General features: G+C 51.0%; 1 protein-coding gene across 1 annotated transcript in view; it reads left to right on the top strand.

The window, feature by feature from the left end:
* UST (uronyl 2-sulfotransferase) overlaps nucleotides 1-26,164 on the top strand; it is a 478,891-nt gene that overhangs the window by 232,607 nt on the left and 220,120 nt on the right. The window contains exon 2 of the mRNA XM_077289186.1: nucleotides 25,667-25,710. Within this exon, the coding sequence (XP_077145301.1) occupies nucleotides 25,667-25,710 (44 nt within the window). The remainder of the gene's footprint in view (nucleotides 1-25,666; nucleotides 25,711-26,164) is intronic.

Here is a 26,164-nt window from a genome sequence, read left to right as displayed (position 1 = left end):
CTTGTCACAAACATATCGAATGTTGATAGCAAAATAGTTCACTCTGTGACGTGTGCAGGCATCCATTTTAAGAAACACAAAGCGTCTCTTGAGAGTCTTTTTAAGATCTTCCTTTTGGTTAAGGGCTTCTTCAATCACTAATTTTCTAATACTTTCTCTTTCCAGAGAAACACCAAGTTTGCGAGCCATTTCTCCATTAAGAGCTGTAAAAGCTGGTCATGCAAATATGATAATGGTACACAGTCCTTCACAACAAGATCGATGAGCAGTGTTTTAAGCACATCTGCCGTCATTGTTACAGTAACTTTGTCACTTACAAAATATCTTGTACCTGATGTTTTAGCCACTCTTTCCTCCTCCTTTGCCTGGCGGGAAGTGCTGGGCTCTGGTTTCTTGGTGCTGCTGTGATCTTTTTCAGTCACAGCTTTGTAAACTTCTGAGTGGCAGTGTTGCAAATGTCTTTTTTAAATTGGAAGCTCTTGAAGGAGCATTTTTACCACTGCCTGAGTATCCACTGATTTTGGCATCACAGCATTTGTTTTCATCTTGGTCACTTATACACTGACACACAGAATGTTTATTATCTTGAGTCACTGTGAAATACAGCTGACTTCATAAGGTGCTTCTTAGACATTTTGTAATTATATAAATTCGCTCTCAAAATATTTTGTCCTGTAAATATATTAAAGTATATTGTAATTCTTGCAAGAATATGGAATCATGCACTGTATAATTTGGGATAGAAATAAAACAATCTTTGTATAAATCAATAGGACAGATGATAAGTATAAAATTTGTAAAATGTGTTAGATAGCTTTACTATGAGCTTTCAATGTCAAGGCTTGCCTCAGCAGGGTACAGCTCACTAAATGCTTCACATCATATTTCTTCACAGTCTATGAAGAGGGGAGGAGGGAGGTAGCATGTTTGTTTGAATCATATTCCAGAACACACACACAAAAATATATGTCCTCTTCGATCCTGTTACTGTATTTCCGAATTTGAGATGTTAGAAAACATTTTGTCCCCTTATACCCTTATACTCTATGTATAGTGTATATAAGTCATCAGAGCAGCTAATTTCTCCAAGCATGAGCTAAGAGGAAAAACAAGCTAAAACATCAAGCATACAGAGACAACATATACTGGACCATTGATTTATGCAAAGCTTATTGACAGTTTAGATATGATTTAAGAAGTACTTACCTTCCTTAATCCTGCTTTCCTTTTCACTCCAGAAATTCTGAGATGAATGTAGGCTTTCCTTCCCTGTGTGTTTGTTATTTTTCCCCTTATCTGTAGAGGAGGAGCTTCACTACTTATTGTGAACATAAACTGCAGCACATATTGATCTCAGCTAAAAGCCTAGACCTTAGATCAGGAATAGGACAGACATTTATAGGACATTTCATAACTTTCCCAAATTCTTATGAAAAAAATATTCCCCACAAACTGCATTGAACTACTGTACCCAATTTATTATATATTTTAGGAGTCGGTCCATTTTATTCCGACTCCACGAAAATGGGCTCTGACTCTGACTCTCCGACTCCACAGCCCTGGTTGTAACTAACTGCCTGTTAGTGCTTAGATAATTTTTTTTTGCTTTTTTGTAAAGTTTTGGATATCCCCTGAACTCTGCAATCCTTTGGTACCATAGACATTTTAAAAAGACAACTCCTATAAGCAGTGACTAGTGATATAATTATTTAGTTTACTTGGGCATCAGCTATAAAGTCAAAAGGTAGTTTGGGTTGAAACACATGCTTCAGAGTAAAAAATGAAACTGAGAGATGTCAAATTGATGGATTGAGTTGCAATTAAAAGCATAATACAAGTATCTATCTCTTTAAATTCTAAATTTGAATGAATTCCAGGTAGTGAGACCTTGTACTCACCAGACTACACTTAATCGATAATCAGGAAATGTTGCTTAATGCAGCTAGGTGTTTCCTTGACTTCAGGCTACTTACACAAATGAGACCACAGAAATGTATTTTATAAATAATTTAACTTCAGCTTAAAACAGTTTGAGAAATAGGATTTTCCATTTGTGACATGGTAATTGCCTTTTAGTGTGACAACCGTGATTAAACATCCAAGAATGTGAGATTTTTGCAAAAAGTTATCTGAACTTTTTTACGTCAATATTCCAAATATTTTAAGATAGTTCATTCCTTGTTTACCTGTGGTCTTTTTCTGTTACCATATGGAAAAGGGTGGGATGCCTAAGGCAAGGTCATAAAGTGTGTCATATAACAAGCAAAAAAAAGATTAATTGGCAAAGCTCCAGAATGTATATATTGTCCAAATATTTGTAGGAATTGATTGAATTTAGGCTCTAAGTGAATCTTGCTTGGGGAAGTCTTACCTGCTCTCCTAAGTAGAACAACAAGCTCACCTGTCCGGTGCACAGCAGAAGCGCTCTTTAGCAGAATGGGAAGATCCATGTAAAAGCCAGCACTCGTATTCATCCACAAAAATCTAAATAAATGCTTTAGGCTAACTTTCCCACAATGAACTTTTGTTGAGGTTTTGAGGTTGCATAACTTCTGCACCATTTCTGCAACTATTCTTTTAATTAGGTTATTGTTGTTCATTTCTCTTTTGTATGCGTGTTTTTAAATGTGTTTTTATCGTGTTTTTTTAAATGTGTTTTATCACATTTTTGATGCTGCATTTTTTTGTCTCTTGTTGATGTGTTATGCTTTAAATAAAGGTGCTTTGTTTTTGATACTTCCTAGTATGTGGCTTTGACAAAACTTTATTAATCTACTTGAATGCTGATTGCATATGTTTTTGATGCATTTCTACCACAGAAATGCTCTAAAAATTAATGTGTTTTTTACTTGTGGATTTTCCACATCTAGTGCAAATCTATTGGGAAAATACACGCTAAAAATTCAAAGTAGTCGCAATAAAAATGGACATGCTGCAAATTGGAAACACACACTGCAGGTCAGTTTACACTGAGCAAAATAAAACACAGTGGGCAGGAGACTTCTATAAATCCCATCCACTCTGCTGGAACTATAAGACGCTGCTTTTTTTCCGCAACAAAAATATGCAGAATCAAAAATGCACCAACAGCTCATCATGGGAAAGGAACATTATTTGTTCACACTAAAACATTGGTGGCTGAAAAAAAACAATAAAATTAAAAATAGCAAATAATGGCTAAGGATTGGTTCACATCGCGTTAGAGCAATCCGTTTGACGGATCCCTTAGCGGCACTAACGCTATGTAACTGATCCGTTAAAGCACCCATTGCCATACACTGTCGTAATGCATCCTAACGCATGTCAAAATCGGCATGCATTAGCGATGATGCGTTACTTTGTGAAGCACCCTCGAACCCGGTCTACCATGTTTTCGGGTATATTAGGTCTAACGCACAGCGAACTAACGCGTTCGCTGTACATAGACCTCTATTGCTAACGCATGCCAATGCAATGGTACAAAGCGTTAGCACGATTGTAGAAAAAAAGAGATTTTGGGCATCAGAGTTAGCGCATCCATTTAACAGATCCGTTAAACGGATGGCACTAACGCGATGTGAACCTATGGGTATATCCAAATCTAGGGTAAAAACAGGAGTAAATGCTGTATAGTAAATTTTCTCAAAAAAAACAACAAAACAATAAAAATATCTATCTGTTTAAACAGTTATAAACATACTATTACCTATTGTTAAAGAACAACTTTACCAACTTTATATCCACCAGTAGTGTTGAGCATTCCGATGCTGCAAGTATCGGGTATCGGCCGATACTTGCTGTATCGGAATTCCGATACCGGGATTCCGATACTCTTGTGGTATCGGGTATCGGGTATCGCAACAACATTAATGTTAAAATGTGTAAAAGAGAGAATTAAAATAAAAAATATCGCTATCCTCACCTCTCCGACGCAGCCGGGACTTCAGCGAGGGAACCGGCAGCGTTGTTTGTTTAAAATTTGCGCTATTACTTGGTTACGTGAATTCCCGGCTTGTGATTGGTCAGGTCGGCCACGTTGCCGGGACGCGGACCAATCACAGCAAGCCGTGACGAAATTACGTCACGGCTTGCTGTGATTGGTCCGCGTCCCGGCAATATGGCCGCCCTGACCAATCACAAGCCGTGACGTCACGGGAGGCTGGACACGCGCCCATTTTAAAATGAGCGCGTCCAGCCTCCCGGCTTGTGATTGGTTGACCGCGGCGCAACCAATCACAAGCCGTGACGTCACGGGAGGCTGGACACGCGCCCATTTTAAAATGAGCGCGTCCAGCCTCCCGGCTTGTGATTGGTTGACCGCGGCGCAACCAATCACAAGCCGTGATGTCACGGGAGGCTGGACACGCGCCCATTTTAAAATGAGCGCGTCCAGCCTCCCGGCTTGTGATTGGTTGACCGCGGCGCAACCAATCACAAGCCGTGACGTCACGGGAGGCTGGACACGCGCCCATTTTAAAATGAGCGCGTGTCCAGCCTCCCGTGACGTCACGGCTTGTGATTGGTCAGGGCGGCCATATTGCCGGGACGCGGACCAATCACAGCAAGCCGTGACGTAATTTCGTCACGGCTTGCTGTGATTGGTCCGCGTCCCGGCAACATGGCCGACCTGACCAATCACAAGCCGGGAATTCACGTAACCAAGTAATAGCGCGAATTTTAAACAAACAACGCTGCCGGTTCCCTCGCTGAAGTCCCGGCTGCGTCGGAGAGGTGAGTATAGCAATATTTTTTATTTTAATTCTTTCTTTTACACATTTATATGGTTCCCAGGGCCTGAAGGAGAGTTTCCTCTCCTTCAGACCCTGGGAACCATCAGGAATACCGTCCGATACATGAGTCCCATTGACTTGTATTGGTATCGGGTATCGGTATCGGATTGGATCCGATATTTTGCCGGTATCGGCCGATACTTTCCGATACCGATACTTTCAAGTATCGGACGGTATCGCTCAACACTATCCACCAGTAATACACAATATATTTACTTCTAATTACGTTTCTAATAATTCTACATTTAATAAAACAAACTCTTGTATTCCAAGCCTACATTTCTTTTGCAATTGTTAATTCTCCTATAATTCTCCTATTGCTAAAAAGAGATCTCTCTTTCCTTCTCTCCTGTGATTAGAGGGGACTAGGTGAATGGTGTTGTGAATTCTTTATTCCAGGGGGCCCACTTTTTTGAATATTTGGGAAATATATTGTGTCTTATGACGTGATTAAATTCGTACACATTATCTTTCCTTTTCCAATGGAATGCAATTAAATGATTTGTTACTATTATCATATGTGAGACTATATAGATATTTTCTTTTGCTGTATCATTTATCTCTATTGCTAGAATTGTTAATTGTGGAGAGAGTCTTATATTATTGGGTATAATCTGTTGTATCAGTTGTTCCACTTTTTTCCATGTTTCTTTAATCGAGGTACATTCCCAAAAGATATGCTTGATGGCTCCCTTTCTCCCGCATTCCCTCCAGCACAATGGTGACTGTGCTGGGAAGATTTTATTAAGTCTAAATGGGGTAACATACCATCTTGCGATCAGTTTATAATACGTTTCATGCAGCGTAGCGCACATATTGGATTTATATACTGATTTAATAGGTTTTTCCCATTGTTCATTGGGTTCCTCGATCAAGATAATTATTGGTTTGGGTATTTGTATTTGTTGGTTCTGTTGTTTCTTTTTTTGTGTTTATGTATCAATGTCCAAGTATTTTACAAACTCTATATCATCTAATTTATATTTTTCTTGTCGTATATAGAAAGGTAATTGTTCTTTACTTCATTCTTGATATATGTCATCTAAGTGTTTGTCACCTTTTTTTCCCATTCCTTAATGTTACATATAGTAATACTGATTCCAGAATCCGTATTGGAATATTTTTTGTATTTTATCCTTGATGGAATGGTCTATTAGTTTCTTGTTTAGTAGTTTCCATGATCTAACTGAAGCTTGTAGGGTTGGAAATTGTGGCAATTTGAAGAGATGAATCTAAGATATGGGCTAAAATTAGAGATTTTAATGATTTGCTATTGTTTAATATTTTTTCAAGTAATACCCAGAGCTTAATTACAATTTCACTCAGATGTGTATAAATGGCATAGCGCATGGCTGCTACATAGACAACGTGATCATCATCCACGTCTTCTATCATGTTGGTCACAGGGATTATATTAATTAATACCTTTCCAGTTTATTCTATAAAGACTTTTGTTTATCTCTTGCACAAGTACTTTATATTGCTCCACAGGATTTATATATGTATACATCTTGCCACTAATTGCTTTGTATCGTTGATCTTCATGACAGCCTGTTTTGCCCTCCCTGGTTTCGCTTTTTTCAATATATATCTGCTTATCCCATAGACTGTGACGCCCGTATGGATGTGGCACTTAGGAGTCGCTCCCCTCCCCTATTGTCATTAATTAGTTTTTACTTGTATTCATTTTGTTTCTGTTTTTTATGAGTTTCTATAATAAAGATTATCTGTAGTTTTTGATAAGCTCCTGTGCCTATTTTGTTTTTTTTTGTTGTTTATTATGATTATGGATGAGCGAATACGTTCTCTTTTTGGGTCTCTAAGTTGTAATTCCTTTAACCGCAAATTTACACATACCTGGCATCAGAATACTATTTCTTTTTTGGATCTAAAATATTGCTGTCCTCAGCCGCTCATGTTTTTACTTGAACACATAAAGCATTTAAACTTTTATGAATGAATTTGAGTGCTGCATTCCTGCTGTACGGTGACGGGATGGAATCCAGTCCAGCAAGCTCATTCAGATGCCACATTAGGTTTAGTTCCCACAATGAGTTTTCGATGCTGCATATTTTCACTACACAAATAGTGCAGCGTCTTAAAGTTCCAATAAAGTAGATAAGATTTATAGAAATTTCATGCCCACTGTGCTTTTATTTTAAGCATCTAAAACTAACCTGTCATGTGTTTTTTAAATTTACTTCTATTATGAGTACTTTGAAAAAAATGCCAGATAACCACATTATAATTGCACCATGCACACAATTGTGCCAAACAAGACCTCAAAAAAAAAAGAGGGATTAACCAACTCCATGCAATTATAGAAAATCGGAGAAGAAACAGAGTAATTAGGTAAAATAGAATATTTTATTATCAACATATCAAAATAGCAAAAATACAACACATAATGTAAGGCTGCTTTCACACATCAGGTTTTTTGTTTCAGGCTAAATCCGGGTCTTTAGAGAAAAACCGGAATAATACAGGGGAGGACAATTTTATATTACAGGATGATTTATGTAAACTAGAAGCTTGGGCTGATAAATGGCAGTTGAGCTTTAATGGGGATAAATGTAAGGTCATGCACTTGGGTAGAAGTAATAAGATGTATAACTACCGTATATACTCGAGTATAAGCCGACCCGAGTATAAGCCGACCCCCCTAATTTTGCCACAAAAAACTGGGAAAACTTATTGACTCGAGTATAAGCCTAGGGTGGAAAATGCAGCAGCTACCGGTGAATTTCAAAAATAAAAATAGATGCTCCATACCGTTCATTATGGCCCCATAGCTGTGCCATATAGTGCTCTACACCGTTCATTATTGCCCCATAGCTGTGCCATATAGTGCTCTGCACCATTATTGCCCCATAGCTGTGCCATATAGTGCTCTGCACCGTTCATAATTGCCCCATAGCTGTGCCATATAGTGCTCTGCACCATTCATAATTGCCCCATAGCTGTGCCATATAGTGCTCTGCACCATTATTGTCCCATAGCTGTGCCATATAGTGCTCTGCACCATTATTGCCCCATAGCTGTGCCATATAGTGCTCTGCACCATTATTGTCCCATAGCTGTGCCATACAGTGCTCTGCACCATTATTGCCCCATAGCTGTGCCATATAGTGCTCTGCACCATTATTGCCCCATAGCTGTGCCATATAGTGCTCTGTACCATTATTGCCCCATAGCTGTGCCATATAGTGCTCTGCACCATTATTGTCCCATAGCTGTGCCATACAGTGCTCTGCACCATTATTGCCCCATAGCTGTGCCATATAGTGCTCTGCACCATTCATTATTGCCCCATAGCTGTGCCATACAGTGCTCTGCACCATTCATTATTGCCCCATAGCTGTGCCATATAGTGCACTGCACCATTATTGCCCCATAGCTGTGCCATATAGTGCTCTGCACCATTATTGCCCCATAGCTGTGCCATATAGTGCTCTGCACCATTATTGCCCCATAGCTGTGCCATATAGTGCTCTGCACCATTATTGCCCCATAGCTGTGCCATACAGTGCTCTGCACCATTGCCCCATAGCTGTGCCATATAGTGCTCTGCACCGTCCATTATTGCCCCATAGCTGTGCCATATAGTGCTCTGCACCGTCCATTATTGCCCCATAGCTGTGCCATATAGTGCACTGCACCATTATTGCCCCATAGCTGTGCCATATAGTGCTCTGCACCATTATTGCCCCATAGCTGTGCCATATAGTGCTCTGCACCATTATTGCCCCATAGCTGTGCCATATAGTGCTCTGCACCATTATTGCCCCATAGCTGTGCCATATAGTGCTCTGCACCATTATTGCCCCATAGCTGTGCCATACAGTGCTCTGCACCATTGCCCCATAGCTGTGCCATATAGTGCTCTGCACCGTCCATTATTGCCCCATAGCTGTGCTGCTGCTGCTGCAATAAAAATAATAAAACACATACTCACCTGTCTTGCTTGCAGCTCCTCGGCGCCATCTTCCCGGCGTCTCTCTGCACTGAGTGATCAGGCAGAGGGCGGCGCGCACACTATATGCGTCATCGCGCCCTCTGACCTGCACAGTCAGAGCGGAGAGAGAGACGCCGGGAAGATGGAGACAGCGCCCGGCGTGTGGAACGAGGTAAGGTAAATATGTCATACTTACCTGCTCCCGGCGTCCCGCTCCTTCCCCCGGACAGCTGGTCTTCGGTGCCGCAGCTCTTCCTCTGTCAGCGGTCACCGGCACCGCTTCATTAGAGAAATGAATAGGCGGCTCCACCCCTATGGGAGGTGGAGCAGCCTATTCATTTCTCTAATGAGCGGTCCCACGTGACCGCTCAGGGGAAGAGGCTGCGGCACCCGGAGACCGTGGGACGTGTAGGGGGGGCGACAGGAGCCCCGGAAGCAGGTGAGTATATGACGGTGCTCACCCGCCGACCCCACCACCGATCATGACTCGAGTATAAGCCGAGGGGGCACTTTCAGCCCAAACATTTGGGCTGAAAATCTCGGCTTATACTCGAGTATATACGGTATGTGCTTAATTCTAAAACTCTGGGCAAAACCGTCAGTGAAAAAGACCTGGGTATATGGGTGGATGACAAACTCATATTCTGTGGCCAGTGTCAGGCAGCTGCTACAAAGGCAAATAAAACTAGATGGGTATTTCCTGAAGGAACTACAGATAGTGCTTTGGAATGGTGCCCGGGCTGCCCCTGCAAGTCTTTCACACTTGGGTGCCCCTCAGGCGCTGGTTTGGTAGTTGTAGCCCCTCAGGGTTGAGGCCACTCTGGGTCCGATTTGGTGGGCCGGGTCACTCTGGGTCCGATTTGGTGGGCCGGGTCACTCTGGGTCCGATTTGGTGGGCCGGGTCACTCTGGGTCCGATTTGGTGGGCCGGGTCACTCTGGGTCCGATTTGGTGGGCCGGGTCACTCTGGGTCCCACTTGGTGGGCCAGGTCACTCTGGGTCCCATTTGGTGGGCCGGGTCACTCTGGGTCCCATTTGGTGGGCCGGGTCACTCTGGGTCCCATTTGGTGGCCCGGGTCACTCTGGGTCCCATTTGGTGGCCCGGGTCACTCTGGGTCCCATTTGGTGGCCCGGGTCACTCTTGGTCCCATTTGGTGGCCCGGGTCACTCTGGGCCCGATTTGGTGGCCCGGGTCACTCTGGGCCCGATTTGGTCAACCCGGGTCACTCTGGGCCCGATTTGGTGGCCCGGGTCACTCTGGGCCCGATTTGGTGGCCCGGGTCACTCTGGGGCCGATTTGGTGGCCCGGGTCACTCTGGGTCCGATTTGGTGGCCCGGGTCACTCTGGGTCCCATTTGGTGGCCCGGGTCACTCTGGGCCCGATTTGGTGGCCCGGGTCACTCTGGGCCCGATTTGGTCAACCCGGGTCACTCTGGGCCCGATTTGGTGGCCCGGGTCACTCTGGGCCTGATTTGGTGGCCCGGGTCACTCGGTCCGATTTGGTGGCCCGGGTCACTCTGGGTCCGATTTGGTGGCCCGGGTCACTCTGGGTCCGATTTGGTGGCCCGGGTCACTCTGGGTCCGATTTGGTGGCCCGGGTCACTCTGGGTCTGATTTGGTGGCCTGGGTCACTCTGGGTCCGATTTGGTGGCCCGGGTCACTCTGGGTCCGATTTGGTGGCCCGGGTCACTCTGGGTCCGATTTGGTGGCCCGGGTCACTCTGGGTCCGATTTGGTGGCCCGGGTCACTCTGGGTCTGATTTGGTGGGGCGGGTCACTCTGTGTCCGATTTGGTGGGGCGGGTCACTCTGTGTCCGATTTGGTGGCCCGGGTCACTCTGGGTCCGATTTGATGGCCCGGGTCACTCTGGGTCCGATTTGGTGGCCCGGGTCACTCTGGGTCCGATTTGGTGGCCCGGGTCACTCTGGGTCCGATTTGACGGGCGGCGCCACTCTGGGTCCGATTTGACGGGCGGCGCCACTCTGGGTCCGACTTGGCGGGCGGCGCCACTCTGGGTCCGACTTGGCGCGCGGCGCCACTCTGGGTCCGACTTGGCGGGCGGCGCCACTCTGGGTCCGACTTGGCGGGCGGCGCCACTCTGGGTCTGACTTGGTGGGCGGTGCCACTCTGGGTCCGATTTGGTGGGCCGGGTCACTCTGGGTCCGATTTGGCGGGCCGGGTCACTCTGGGTCCGATTTGGTGGGCCGGGTCACTCTGGGTCCGATTTGGCGGGCCGGGTCACTCTGGGTCCGATTTGGCGGGCCGGGTCACTCTGGGTCCGATTTGGCGGGCCGGGTCACTCTGGGTCCGATTTGGCGGGCCGGGTCACTCTGGGTCCGATTTGGCGGGCCGGGTCACTCTGGGTCCGATTTGGCAGGCCGGGTCACTCTGGGTCCGATTTGGCGGGCGGCGCCACTCTGGGTCCGATTTGGCGGGCGGCGCCACTCTGGGTCCGATTTGGCGGGCGGCGCCACTCTGGGTCCGATTTGGCGGGCGGCGCCACTCTGGGTCCGATTTGGCGGCCCGGGTCACTCTGGGTCCGATTTGGTGGGCGGCGCCACTCTGGGTCCGATTTGGCGGGCGGCGCCACTCTGGGTCCGATTTGGCGGGCGGCGCCACTCTGGGTCCGATTTGGCGGGCGGCGCCACTCTGGGTCCGATTTGGGGGGCGGCGCCACTCTGGGTCCGATTTTGCGGGCGGCGCCACTCTGGGTCCGATTTGGCGGCCCGGGTCACTCTGGGTCCGATTTGGCGGCCCGGGTCACTCTGGGTCTGATTTGGCGGCCCGGGTCACTCTGGGTCCGATTTGGCGGGCGTCGCCACTCTGGGTCCGATTTTGCGGGCGGCGCCACTCTGGGTCCGATTTGGCGGGCGGCGCCTCTCTGGGTCCGATTTGGCGGGCGGCGCAACTCTGTGTCCGATTTGGCGGGCGGCGCCACTCTGGGTCCGATTTGGCGGGCGGCGCCACTCTGGGTCCGATTTGGCGGGCGGCGCCACTCTGGGTCCGATTTGGCGGGCGGCGCCACTCTGGGTCCGATTTGGCGGGCGGCGCCACTCTGGGTCCGATTTGGCGGGCGGCGCCACTCTGGGTCCGATTTGGCGGGCGGCGCCACTCTGGGTCCGATTTGGCGGGCGGTGCCACTCTGGGTCCGATTTGGCGGGCGGCGCCACTCTGGGTCCGATTTGGCCGGCGGCGCCACTCTGGGTCCGATTTGGCGGGCGGCGCCACTCTGGGTCCGATTTGGCGGGCGGCGCCACTCTGGGTCCGACTTGACGGGCGGCGCCACTCTGGGTCCGATTTGGCGGGCGGGGGCACTCTGGGTCCGATTTGGCAAGCGGGGGCACGCTCGTCCGATTTGGTGGGCTGGGTCCGATTTGGTGAGCGGGGCAATAATGATAAGACTACAGATAGTGCTTTGTAATTGTGCTGTACTGTCACTTTAAGAGCTGATATTATCTGACAAAACTTGTGACCTGGTGGGCTGGTAGAGTTTATAGGCGTTGGCATAGTAACTGGGTCTCACTGCGCATATCAATGAGGTAATCAGCCAGGTGGCAGTTATTTTTAGAAATTGCCTCAGAAATCAGGCCCATTATAAACGTATTGGAAAATTTCCCTATTGAAATGCATTGAGACACTTTTTTCAAACGCAAATTGCGCCAAAACTACAAATCCGATCGACACGAAAAATACTTAGCACACCTCTCAGGAACGCTGACTTCGAAATGACACCTCACTGGAGTCTGTGAGTTTAGCGGTTCGGGCCGCATTACGTGCGGACTGAATAATAATAATAAGAACTAGATGGGTATTTCCTGAAGGAACTACAGATAGTGCTTTGGAATGGTGCCCGGGCTGCCCCTGCAAGACTTTCACACTTGGGTGCCCCTCAGGCGCTGGTTTGGTAGTTGTAGCCCCTCAGGGTTGAGGCTTGGTGGGCCGGGTCACTCTGGGTCCGATTTGGTGGGCCGGGTCACTCTGGGTCCGATTTGGTGGGCCGGGTCACTCTGGGTCCGATTTGGTGGGCCGGGTCACTCTGGGTCCGATTTGGTGGGCCGGGTCACTCTGGGTCCCATTTGGTGGCCCGGGTCACTCTTGGTCCGATTTGGTGGCCCGGGTCACTCTGGGCCCGATTTGGTGGCCCGGGTCACTCTGGGCCCGATTTGGTCAACCCGGGTCACTCTGGGCCCGATTTGGTGGCCCGGGTCACTCTGGGCCCGATTTGGTGGCCCGGGTCACTCTGGGGCCGATTTGGTGGCCCGGGTCACTCTGGGGCCGATTTGGTGGCCCGGGTCACTCTGGGTCCCATTTGGTGGCCCGGGTCACTCTTGGTCCGATTTGGTGGCCCGGGTCACTCTGGGCCCGATTTGGTGGCCCGGGTCACTCTGGGCCCGATTTGGTCAACCCGGGTCACTCTGGGCCCGATTTGGTGGCCCGGGTCACTCTGGGCCCGATTTGGTGGCCCGGGTCACTCTGGGGCTGATTTGGTGGCCCGGGTCACTCTGGGTCCGATTTGGTGGCCCGGGTCACTCTGGGTCCCATTTGGTGGCCCGGGTCACTCTTGGTCCGATTTGCTGGCCCGGGTCACTCTGGGCCCGATTTGGTGGCCCGGGTCACTCTGGGCCCGATTTGGTCAACCCGGGTCACTCTGGGCCCGATTTGGTGGCCCGGGTCACTCTGGGCCCGATTTGGTGGCCCGGGTCACTCTGGGGCCGATTTGGTGGCCCGGGTCACTCTAAGTCCGATTTTGTGGCCCGGGTCACTCTGGGTCCGATTTGGTTTCCCGGGTCACTCTGGGTCCGATTTGGTGGCCCGGGTCACTCTGGGTCTGATTTGGTGGCCCGGGTCACTCTGGGTCCGATTTGGTGGCCCGGGTCACTCTGGGTCCGATTTCGTGGCCCGGGTCACTCTGGGTCCGATTTGGTGGCCCGGGTCACTCTGGGTCCGATTTGGTGGCCCGGGTCACTCTGGGTCCGATTTGGTGGCCCGGGTCACTCTGGGTCCCATTTGGTGGGCCGGGTCACTCTGGGTCCCATTTGGTGGGCCGGGTCACTCTGGGTCCCATTTGGTGGGCCGGGTCACTCTGGGTCCCATTTGGTGGCCCGGGTCACTCTGGGTCCCATTTGGTGGCCCGGGTCACTCTGGGTCCCATTTGGTGGCCCGGGTCACTCTTGGTCCGATTTGGTGGCCCGGGTCACTCTGGGCCCGATTTGGTGGCCCGGGTCACTCTGGGCCCGATTTGGTCAACCCGGGTCACTCTGGGCCCGATTTGGTGGCCCGGGTCACTCTGGGCCCGATTTGGTGGCCCGGGTCACTCTGGGGCCGATTTGGTGGCCCGGGTCACTCTGGGTCCGATTTGGTGGCCCGGGTCACTCTGGGTCCCATTTGGTGGCCCGGGTCACTCTTGGTCCGATTTGGTGGCCCGGGTCACTCTGGGCCCGATTTGGTGGCCCGGGTCACTCTGGGCCCGATTTGGTCAACCCGGGTCACTCTGGGCCCCTTTTGGTGGCCCGGGTCACTCTGGGCCCGATTTGGTGGCCCGGGTCACTCTGGGTCCGATTTGGTGGCCCGGGTCACTCTGGGTCCGATTTGGTGGCCCGGGTCACTCTTGGTCCGATTTGGTGGCCCGGGTCACTCTGGGTCCGATTTGGTGGCCCGGGTCACTCTGGGTCCGATTTGGTGGCCCGGGTCACTCTGGGTCCGATTTGGTGGCCCGGGTCACTCTGGGTCCGATTTGGTGGCCCGGGTCACTCTGGGTCCGATTTGGTGGCCCGGGTCACTCTGGGTCCGATTTGTTGGCCCGGGTCACTCTGGGTCCGATTTGGTGGCCCGGGTCACTCTGGGTCCGATTTGGTGGCCCGGGTCACTCTGGGTCCGATTTGGTGGCCCGGGTCACTCTGGGTCCGATTTGGTGGCCCGGGTCACTCTGGGTCCGATTTGGTGGCCCGGGTCACTCTGGGTCCGATTTGGTGGCCCGGGTCACTCTGGGTCCGATTTGATGGCCCGGGTCACTCTGGGTCCGATTTGGTGGCCCGGGTCACTCTGGGTCCGATTTGGTGGCCCGGGTCACTCTGGGTCCGATTTGGTGGCCCGGGTCACTCTGGGTCCGATTTGACGGGCGGCGCCACTCTGGGTCCGATTTGGCGGGCGGCGCCACTCTGGGTCCGACTTGGCGGGCGGCGCCACTCTGGGTCCGACTTGGCGCGCGGCGCCACTCTGGGTCCGACTTGGCGGGCGGCGCCACTCTGGGTCCGACTTGGCGCGCGGCGCCACTCTGGGTCCGACTTGGTGGGCGGCGCCACTCTGGGTCCGATTTGGCGGGCCAGGTCACTCTGGGTCCGATTTGGCGGGCCGGGTCACTCTGGGTCCGATTTGGTGGGCCGGGTCACTCTGGGTCCGATTTGGCGAGCGGCGCCACTCTGGGTCCGATTTGGCGGGCGGCGCTACTCTGGGTCCGATTTGGCGGGCGGCGCCACTCTGGGTCCGATTTGGCGGGCTGCGCCACTCTGGGTCCGATTTGGCGGCCCGGGTCACTGTGGGTCCGATTTGGTGGGCGGCGCCACTCTGGGTCCGATTTGGCGGGCGGCGCCACTCTGGGTCCGATTTGGCGGGCGGCGCCACTCTGGGTCCGATTTGGCGGGCGGCGCCACTCTGGGTCCGATTTGGTGGGCGGCGCCACTCTGGGTCCGATTTGGCGGGCGGCGCCACTCTGGGTCCGATTTGGCGGCCCGGGTCACTCTGGGTCCGATTTGGCGGCCCGGGTCACTCTGGGTCCGATTTGGCGGCCCGGGTCACTCTGGGTCCGATTTGGCGGGCGGCGCCACTCTGGGTCCGATTTTGTGGGCGGCGCCACTCTGGGTCCGATTTGGCGGGCGGCGCCTCTCTGGGTCCGATTTGGCGGGCGGCGCAACTCTGTGTCCGATTTGGCGGGCGGCGCCACTCTGGGTCCGATTTGGCGGGCGGCGCCACTCTGGGTCCGATTTGGCGGGCGGCGCCACTCTGGGTCCGATTTGGCGGGCGGCGCCACTCTGGGTCCAATTTGGCGGGCGGCGCCACTCTGGGTTCGATTTGGCGGGCGGCGCCACTCTGGGTCCGATTTGGCGGGCGGCGCCACTCTGGGTCCGATTTGGCGGGCGGCGCCACTCTGGGTCCGACTTGACGGGCGGCGCCACTCTGGGTCCGATTTGGCGGGCGGGGGCACTCTGGGTCCGATTTGGCAAGCGGGGGCACTCTCGTCCGATTTGGTGGGCTGGGTCCGATTTGGTGAGCGGGGCAATAATGATAAGACTACAGATAGTGCTTTGTAATTGTGCTGTACTGTCACTTTAAGAGCTGATATCTGACAAAACTTGTGACCTGGTGGGCTGGTAGAGTTTATAGGCGTTGGCATAGTAACTGGGTCTCACTGCGCATATCAATGAGGTAATCAGCCAGGTGGCAGTTATTTTTAGAAATTGCCTCAGAAATCAGGCCCATTATAAACGTATTGGAAAATTTCCCTATTGAAATGCATTGAGACACTTTTTTCAAACGCAAATTGCGCCAAAACTACAAATCCGATCGACACGAAAAATACTTAGCACACCTCTCAGGAACACTGGCTTCGAAATGACACCTCACTGGAGTCTGTGAGTTTAGCGGTTCGGGCCGCATTACGTGCGGACTGAATAATAATAATAAGAACTAGATGGGTATTTCCTGAAGGAACTACAGATAGTGCTTTGGAATGGTGCCCGGGCTGCCCCTGCAAGACTTTCACACTTGGGTGCCCCTCAGGCGCTGGTTTGGTAGTTGTAGCCCCTCAGGGTTGAGGCCACTCTGGGTCCGATTTGGTGGGTGGGGTCACTCTGGGTCCGATTTGGTAGGCGGAGCCACTCTGGGTCCGATTTGGTGGGCGGGGCACCTCAGGGACCGATTTGGTGGGCGGGGCACCTCAGGGTCCGATTTGGTGGGCGGGGTCACTCAGGGTCCGATTTGGTGGGCGGGGTCACTCAGGGTCCGATTTGGTGGGCGGGGTCACTCAGGGTCCGATTTGGTGGGCGGGGCACCTCAGGGACCGATTTGGTGGGCGGGGTCACTCAGGGTCCGATTTGGTGGGCGGGGTCACTCAGGGTCCGATTTGGTGGGCGGGGTCACTCAGGGTCCGATTTGGTGGGCGGGGTCACTCAGGGTCCGATTTGGTGGGCGGGGTCACTCAGGGTCCGATTTGGTGGGTGGGGTCACTCAGGGTCCGATTCGTGGGCGGGGTCACTCTGGGACCGATTTGGTGGGCGGGGTCACTCGGGGTCCGATTTGGGGGGCGGGGCCACTCGGTGCACTTACTTTTCACCCACGGGACCGGGGGTGCACTTACTTTTCACACACGGGACGAGAGGGTGTCATAGTCACTTTATTCTGATGTTTGACTTTGATAAATGATCTTGTCCTAAAATGGACACCGTACCTTTGCATAGCTGCCATCTTTGGAAGGTCAAGTTGGGGGTAATGGAAAGTTCGCCATTATTTCCTATGGGAAATTTTTTTTTTAAATGCAATTTTTTTAAAAACTACAAATCGGATCGACACGAAAAATACTTAGCACACCTCTCGTGAACGCTGGCTTCGAAATGACGCCTCACTGGAGTCTGTGCTTGCAGCTGTTCGGGCCGCATTAATTGCGGAACAAAACTGAATAATAAGTTTACCAAGTTCGGATTACAATAATAATACTAGATGGGTATTTCCTGAAGGAACTACAGATAGTGCTTTGGAATGGTGCCCGGGCTGCCCCTGCAAGACTTTCACACTTGGGTGCCCCTCAGGCGGTCCGATTTGGTGGGTTGGGTCAATCTGGGTCTGATTTTGTGGGCGGGGTAAATCTAGGTCCGATTCGGTGGGCGGGGTCACTTTTGGTCCGATTCTGTGGGCGCGGCCACTCTGGGTCCGATTCGGTGGGCGGAGCCACTCTGGGTCCGATTTGGTGGGCGGGGCACCTTAGGGACCAATTTGGTGGGTGGGGTCACTCGGTCCGATTTGGTGGGCTGGGCACCTCAGGGTCTCATTTGGTGGGCTGGGCACCTCAGGGTCCGATTTGGTGGGTGGGGTCACTCTGGGTCCGATTTGGTGGAAGGGGTCACTCTGGGTCCGATTTGGCGGGCGGCGCCACTCTGGGTCCGATTTGGCGGGCGGCGCCACTCTGGGTCCAATTTGGCGGGCGGCGCCACTCTGGGTCCGATTTGGCGGGCGGCGCCACTCTGGGTCCGATTTGGCGGGCGGCGCCACTCTGGGTCCGATTTGGCGGGCGGCGCCACTCTGGGTCCGACTTGACGGGCGGCGCCACTCTGGGTCCGATTTGGCGGGCGGGGGCACTCTGGGTCCGATTTGGCAAGCGGGGGCACTCTCGTCCGATTTGGTGGGCTGGGTCCGATTTGGTGAGCGGGGCAATAATGATAAGACTACAGATAGTGCTTTGTAATTGTGCTGTACTGTCACTTTAAGAGCTGATATCTGACAAAACTTGTGACCTGGTGGGCTGGTAGAGTTTATAGGCGTTGGCATAGTAACTGGGTCTCACTGCGCATATCAATGAGGTAATCAGCCAGGTGGCAGTTATTTTTAGAAATTGCCTCAGAAATCAGGCCCATTATAAACGTATTGGAAAATTTCCCTATTGAAATGCATTGAGACACTTTTTTCAAACGCAAATTGCGCCAAAACTACAAATCCGATCGACACGAAAAATACTTAGCACACCTCTCAGGAACACTGGCTTCGAAATGACACCTCACTGGAGTCTGTGAGTTTAGCGGTTCGGGCCGCATTACGTGCGGACTGAATAATAATAATAAGAACTAGATGGGTATTTCCTGAAGGAACTACAGATAGTGCTTTGGAATGGTGCCCGGGCTGCCCCTGCAAGACTTTCACACTTGGGTGCCCCTCAGGCGCTGGTTTGGTAGTTGTAGCCCCTCAGGGTTGAGGCCACTCTGGGTCCGATTTGGTGGGTGGGGTCACTCTGGGTCCGATTTGGTAGGCGGAGCCACTCTGGGTCCGATTTGGTGGGTGGGGCACCTCAGGGACCGATTTGGTGGGCGGGGCACCTCAGGGTCCGATTTGGTGGGCGGGGTCACTCAGGGTCCGATTTGGTGGGCGGGGTCACTCAGGGTCCGATTTGGTGGGCGGGGTCACTCAGGGTCCGATTTGGTGGGCGGGGCACCTCAGGGACCGATTTGGTGGGCGGGGTCACTCAGGGTCCGATTTGGTGGGCGGGGTCACTCAGGGTCCGATTTGGTGGGCGGGGTCACTCAGGGTCCGATTTGGTGGGCGGGGTCACTCAGGGTCCGATTTGGTGGGCGGGGTCACTCAGGGTCCGATTTGGTGGGTGGGGTCACTCAGGGTCCGATTCGTGGGCGGGGTCACTCTGGGACCGATTTGGTGGGCGGGGTCACTCGGGGTCCGATTTGGGGGGCGGGGCCACTCGGTGCACTTACTTTTCACCCACGGGACCGGGGTGTACTGCGCGGCTCTGCGCTGTGTACTGCGCGGCTCTGCGCTGTGTACTGCGTGGCTCTGCGCTGTGTACTGCGTGGCTCTCCGCTTTATACTGCGCGGCTCTGCGCTGTGTACTGCGCGGCTCTGCGCTGTGTACTGCGCGGCTCTGCACTTTATACTGCGCGGCTCTGCGCTTTGTACTGCGCGGCTCTGCACTGTGTACTGCGCGGCTCTGCGCTGTGTACTGCGCGGCTCTGCGCTTTATACTGCGCGGCTCTGCGCTGTGTACTGCGCGGCTCTGCGCTGTATACTGCGCGGCTCTGCGCTGTGTACTGCGCGGCTCTGCGCTGTGTACTGCGTGGCTCTGCGCTGTGTACTGCGCGGCTCTGCGCTGTGTACTGCGCGGCTCTGCGCTGTGTACTGCGCGGCTCTGCGCTTTATACTGCGCGGCTCTGCGCTTTGTACTGCGCGGCTCTGCGCTGTGTACTGCGCGGCTCTGCGCTGTGTACTGCGCGGCTCTGCGCTGTGTACTGCGCGGCTCTGCGCTGTGTACTGCGCGGCTCTGCGCTGTGTACTGCGCGGCTCTGCGCTGTGTACTGCGCGGCTCTGCGCTGTGTACTGCGCGGTTCTGCGCTGTGTACTGCGCGGCTCTGCGCTGTATACTGCGTGGCTCTGCGCTGTGTACTGCGCGGCTCTGCGCTGTGTACTGCGCGGCTCTGCGCTTTATACTGCGCGACTCTGCGCTGTGTACTGCGCGGCTCTGCGCTGTGTACTGCGCGGCTCTGCGCTGTGTACTGCGCGGCTCTGCGCTGTGTACTGCGCGGCTCTGCGCTTTATACTGCGCGACTCTGCGCTTTGTACTGCGCGGCTCTGCGCTGTGTACTGCGCGGCTCTGCGCTGTGTACTGCGCGGCTCTGCGCTGTGTACTGCGCGGCTCTGCGCTGTGTACTGCGCGGCTCTGCGCTGTATACTGCGCGGCTCTGCGCTGTGTACTGCGCGGCTCTGCGCTGTGTACTGCGCGGCTCTGCGCTGTGTACTGCGCGGCTCTGCGCTGTGTACTGCGCGGCTCTGCGCTGTGTACTGCGCGGCTCTGCACTGTATACTGCGTGGCTCTGCGCTGTGTATTGCGCGGCTCTGCGCTGTGTACTGCGTGGCTCTGCGCTTTATACTGCGCGACTCTGCGCTTTGTACTGCGCGGCTCTGCGCTGTGTACTGCGCGGCTCTGCGCTGTGTACTGCGCGGCTCTGCGCTGTGTACTGCGCGGCTCTGCGCTTTATACTGCGCGACTCTGCGCTTTGTACTGCGCGGCTCTGCGCTGTGTACTGCGCGGCTCTGCGCTGTGTACTGCGCGGCTCTGCACTGTATACTGCGTGGCTCTGCGCTGTGTACTGCGGGGCTCTGCGCTTTCTACTGCGCGACTCTGCGCTTTGTACTGCGTGGCTCTGCGCTGTGTACTGCGCGGCTCTGCGCTGCGTACTGCGCGGCTCTGCGCTGTGTACTGCGCGGCTCTGCGCTGTGTACTGCGCGGCTCTGCGCTTTATACTGCGCGACTCTGCGCTTTGTACTGCGCGGCTCTGCACTGTATACTGCGTGGCTCTGCGCTGTGTACTGCGCGGCTCTGCGCTGTGTACTGCGTGGCTCTGCGCTTTATACTGCGCGACTCTGCGCTTTGTACTGCGCGGCTCTGCGCTGTGTACTGCGCGGCTCTGCCCTGTATACTGCGTGGCTCTGCGCTGTGTACTGCGCGGCTCTGCGCTGTGTACTGCGCGGCTCTGCGCTTTATACTGCGCGACTCTGCGCTTTGTACTGCGCGGCTCTGCGCTGTGTACTGCGCGGCTCTGCACTGTATACTGCGTGGCTCTGCGCTGTGTACTGCGCGGCTCTGCGCTGTGTACTGCGTGGCTCTGCGCTTTATACTGCGCGACTCTGCGCTTTGTACTGCGCGGCTCTGCGCTGTGTACTGCGCGGCTCTGTGCTGTGTACTGCGCGGCTCTGCGCTGTGTACTGCGCGGCTCTGCGCTTTATACTGCGCGACTGCGCTTTGTACTGCGCGGCTCTGCGCTTTATACTGCGTGGCTCTGCGCTGTGTACCGCGTGGCTCTGCGCTGTGTACTGCGCGGCTCTGCGCTGTGTACTGCGCGGCTCTGCGCTTTATACTGCGCGACTCTGCGCTTTGTACTGCGCGGCTCTGCGCTGTGTACTGCGCGGCTCTGCACTGTATACTGCGTGGCTCTGCGCTGTGTACTGCGCGGCTCTGCGCTGTGTACTGCGCGGCTCTGCGCTTTATACTGCGCGACTCTGCGCTTTGTACTGCGCGGCTCTGCGCTGTGTACTGCGCGGCTCTGCACTGTATACTGCGTGGCTCTGCGCTGTGTACTGCGCGGCTCTGCGCTGTGTACTGCGTGGCTCTGCGCTTTATACTGCGCGACTCTGCGCTTTGTACTGCGCGGCTCTGCGCTGTGTACTGCGCGGCTCTGTGCTGTGTACTGCGCGGCTCTGCGCTGTGTACTGCGCGGCTCTGCGCTTTATACTGCGCGACTGCGCTTTGTACTGCGCGGCTCTGCGCTTTATACTGCGTGGCTCTGCGCTGTGTACCGCGTGGCTCTGCGCTGTGTACTGCGCGGCTCTGCGCTGTGTACTGCGCGGCTCTGCGCTTTATACTGCGCGACTCTGCGCTTTGTACTGCGCGGCTCTGCGCTGTGTACTGCGCGGCTCTGCGCTGTGTACTGCGCGGCTCTGCGCTGTGTACTGCGCGGCTCTGCGCTGTGTACTGCGCGGCTCTGCACTGTATACTGCGTGGCTGTGCAATATACTACGTGGACATGCATATTCTAGAATACCCGATGAGTTAGAATCGGGCCACAGTCTAATAATCATAAGACTAAGGATAGTGGTTTGGAATTGTGCTGTACTGTCACTTTAAGAGCTGATATTATCTGACAAAACTTGTGACCTGGTGAGCTGATGTAGACTTCATAGGCGTTGGCATAGTAACTGTGTCTGACTGCGCATATCAATGAGCTAATCAGCCAGGTGGCAGTTATTTTTAGAAATTGCCTCAGAAACCAGCCCATTATAAACGTATGGGACAATTTCCCTATTGAAACGCATTGAAAGACTTTTTTCAAACACAAATTGCGCAAAAACTACAAATCCGATCGGCACGAAAAATACTTAGCACACCTCTTGGGGACGCTGGCTTCGAAATGACATCTCACTGGAGTCTGTGAGTTTAGCGGTTCGGGCCGCATTACGTGCGGACTGAATAAGAAGAATAAGAAGAAGTTTACCACGGTGGAATAACAGTATAGTGCTTTGTTCCAAAGCACTATAATAAGAAGTTTACCACGGTGGAATAACAGTATAGTGCTTTGTTCCAAAGCACTATAATAATGGGATGTATTAAAAGAGGCATAGATGCTCATGAGGAGAACATAATTTTACCTCTATACAAGTCACTAGTTCGACCACACTTAGAATACTGTGCACAGTTCTGGTCTCCGGTGTATAAGAAAGACATAGCTGAACTGGAGCGGGTGCAGAGAAGAGCGACCAAGGTTATTAGAGGACTGGGGGGTCTGCAATACCAAGATAGGTTATTACACTTGGGGCTATTTAGTTTGGAAAAACGAAGACTAAGGGGTGATCTTATTTTAATGTATAAATATATGAGGGGACAGTACAAAGACCTTTCTGATGATCTTTTTAATCATAGACCTGAGACAGGGACAAGGGGGCATCCTCTACGTCTGGAGGAAAGAAGGTTTAAGCATAATAACAGACGCGGATTCTTTACTGTAAGAGCAGTGAGACTATGGAACTCTCTGCCGTATGATGTTGTAATGAGTGATTCATTAATTAAATTTAAGAGGGGACTGGATACCTTTCTGGAAAAGTATAATGTTACAGGGTATATACACTAGATTCCTTGATAAGGCGTTGATCCAGGGAACTAGTCTGATTGCCGTATGTGGAGTCGGGAAGGAATTTTTTTCCCCATGGTGGAGTTACTCTTTGCCACATGGGTTTTTTTTGCCTTCCTCTGGATCAACATGTTAGGGCATGTTAGGTTAGGCTATGGGTTGAACTAGATGGACTTACAGTCTTCCTTCAACCTTAATAACTATGTAACTATGGAACCGGAAAAAATAAAAACCGTAACCGGTTTTCCCCCTATTGACTTGTATTAGCGCGGGATCGCGCCGCATGGCCAACCGTTCCTTCCGTTTTTTCCGGATCCGGCTAAAATTCCGATTACGGCTTTTGAAAAAAACGTCTACTGCAACGTTTATTGTCTCCGGCGAAAAAGCCTGAAGCACCTGATCCGGCTGTTTGCTACAATGAAAGCCTATGGGAGCCGGAAGGTGCTGGATCCGGAAAAAGGCGGATCCGGTTTTTTAAACTGAGCATGCTCCAAATTTTTTTTTTATCCAATAATCTATATAGGCTTGCCGGATCCATCAAAAAAACTGATCCGTCGCATCAGTTTTTCACAATCTGCGCCGGATCCAGTTTTTCCAACACTCGCCGGATTTAGCCTGACACTGAATACCTGATGTGTGAAAGTAGCCTAAGACAGAAACAGGATGATGTATGCGACCACAGGTGCCGCATGCCCCATAATGATAGTCATGTAAAAGTAGAAAGCGTACCCTAATCAAAGTGCACTTGCATGCACTGCTATTTTGAGGTCTAGCTGTGGAGTTTCTATAATGTTCAGATCAGGGAACTGTGATGACTATTGTAAACATTCAGCTTGCGCCCTTAGTGATAGTCTTTTGTGAATGTTGACGTGTGTTTAGGATCATTATCACTTTGTAGAAGCCATCCTCTTTTCAACTTCAGCTTTTTTACATATGATGTTATGTTTGCATCAAGAATTTGTTGAAATTTCATTGAATCCATTCTTTCCTCCACCCATGAAATATTCCCCATGCCATTGGCTGCAACACAACCCCAAAGCATAATTGTTCCACCTCACTTAATGGTGGGTGAGATGTTCTTTTCCTGAAATTCTGTGCCTTTTTTTCTCCAGGCATGCCTTTGATCATTGTGACCAAAGAGTTCTATTTTAACTGCATCGGACCACAGGACTTGTTTCCAAAATGCATCAGGCTTGTTTAGATGTTCTTTTGCATACTTTAGATGATGATTTTTATGGTGAGGACGCAGAAGAGGTTTTCTTCTGATGACTCTTCCATGAAGGCCATATTTGTGCAAGTGACTCTGAACAGTAGAACAATGTACCACACTCCAGTGTCACTAAATCTTTCTGAAAGTCTTTTGCAGTCAAGCGGGATTCTGATTTGCCTCTCTAGCAATCCTATGAGCAGCTCTCACTGAAATTTTGCTTGATCTTCCAGACCTTATCTTGACCTCCACTATTCCTGTTAACTGCCATTTCTTAATTACATTTCGAACTGAGGAAAGGGCAACTTGAAAATGCTTTGCTAGCTTCTCATATTCTTCGAGTGCTTTGTGGACCTCCACCATTTTCATTTTCAGCTGCTTAGAAGAACCCATGGCTGCTGTTTTTTGCCACAAAGTTAGAGGAGGTTAGAGGAGGCTGGGTTTTTATAAAGCTGGGAAATTTGCATCACCTGGCCTTTCCGAACAATGATAGTGAACAAGCTATAACCTTAGCAAGCTAATTAAGGTCTGAAACCTTGGTCAAAGTTATTTGAGCACACAAATCTCCAAGGGTGCCCTAACTTTTGTAACAGGCCATTTCCCTTTTTGTACTTTTTAAAATATAAAAGATGAAAATATATACTTTTTTGTCTAAAAGAAAAAGGAAATATGTCATCTTTAACTTTAGGACTTTTTTAGATAATTTCATCTTCAACTTGCTTAATTAACCTTTCAAAATAACAGTAATTTGACCAGGGGTAAATCAAAAACTTTTATATGCCAATGTGTGTAGCACATCATTTAGCCAATCTTTGTTTATATAATTGGTCTGACAGACTGTTATACAGGACCATACAATATGTATAATTGTATAGAATGTTTTCTAAGTGTAAGAACATTGGAACCACAGCAGGGCAGATCCAATGAGAGTAAATATATTCTGAATGGCAATCACTGAAGCGGGGTGGGGAGTTTATTTGCAAATAGACAAAATTTTAAAATTCGTTATATTGGTACAAATGAATAAATATTTACATTACAATAAGACCACATTGTGGTTTTGAGAATAACCCATTATCACAAAATTATTTTTACCTTCATATTGTATAAAGTTGTTTATTCTGCTTGTGAAATGATTTAGCATTTTCTGCAAATTATGGAAATGTTCTGAAACTCCGTCTATAAAAAGTGTCAGGTGTCTATTCTGTGTTGCAAAATTACTGTGAGGACAGAACTACCAAAATTCTAATGTTCCATTAAGTATTATACTTATTGATCACACTAAAATATTTTTTTCAGCATACTAAAAATACAGGATCTTATTATTTTCTTTCTTTTTCACAGGTAACTCTACTTTCTTGGATGACCATGGTCCCCCAACTCCAAAGGTAATTCTATTTAAAATGTTTACAGATGCCCCTTTAGTTTCTTAACCAAAGATTGGCCTTGTCCCAAAATATGCTCATTTATGTACCATCTTTGATCATATTTCCTGCTCCTGTGAATAGGTGATAAATACTGTGGTAGGACAACCTCCATTATCGCCAGGCAGAATTTTCATTATCATAAATATAAAGTAATTACCCAAGGCTGATTTTAGTCTTTTCTACCCTTGCCCTTTCTGCTTTTGTGGCATTTCTAACACATTTCTCTTTTTGGGCTATTTCCTCGGTGTATCATGTGTTTCTTCACCCTCCATGTACCCTGTTGCGCTTTGTATCTACACTTATACAGATACTGGCTGATTACCGGTTCATGATGACCGGACCATACTTGACAAACATTTGATACCTATTGTTCCCTCCCCACAGTTCCTTGTTGGTTGTAAGTTTGCAAACATGG

The sequence above is a fragment of the Ranitomeya variabilis genome, chromosome 2, assembly GCF_051348905.1.
Source record: "Ranitomeya variabilis isolate aRanVar5 chromosome 2, aRanVar5.hap1, whole genome shotgun sequence".
NCBI classification, from domain to species: Eukaryota; Metazoa; Chordata; class Amphibia; order Anura; family Dendrobatidae; genus Ranitomeya; species Ranitomeya variabilis.
The sequence above is the reverse complement of the archived record's forward strand: the minus strand, read 5'-3'. Positions and strand labels throughout refer to the sequence as shown.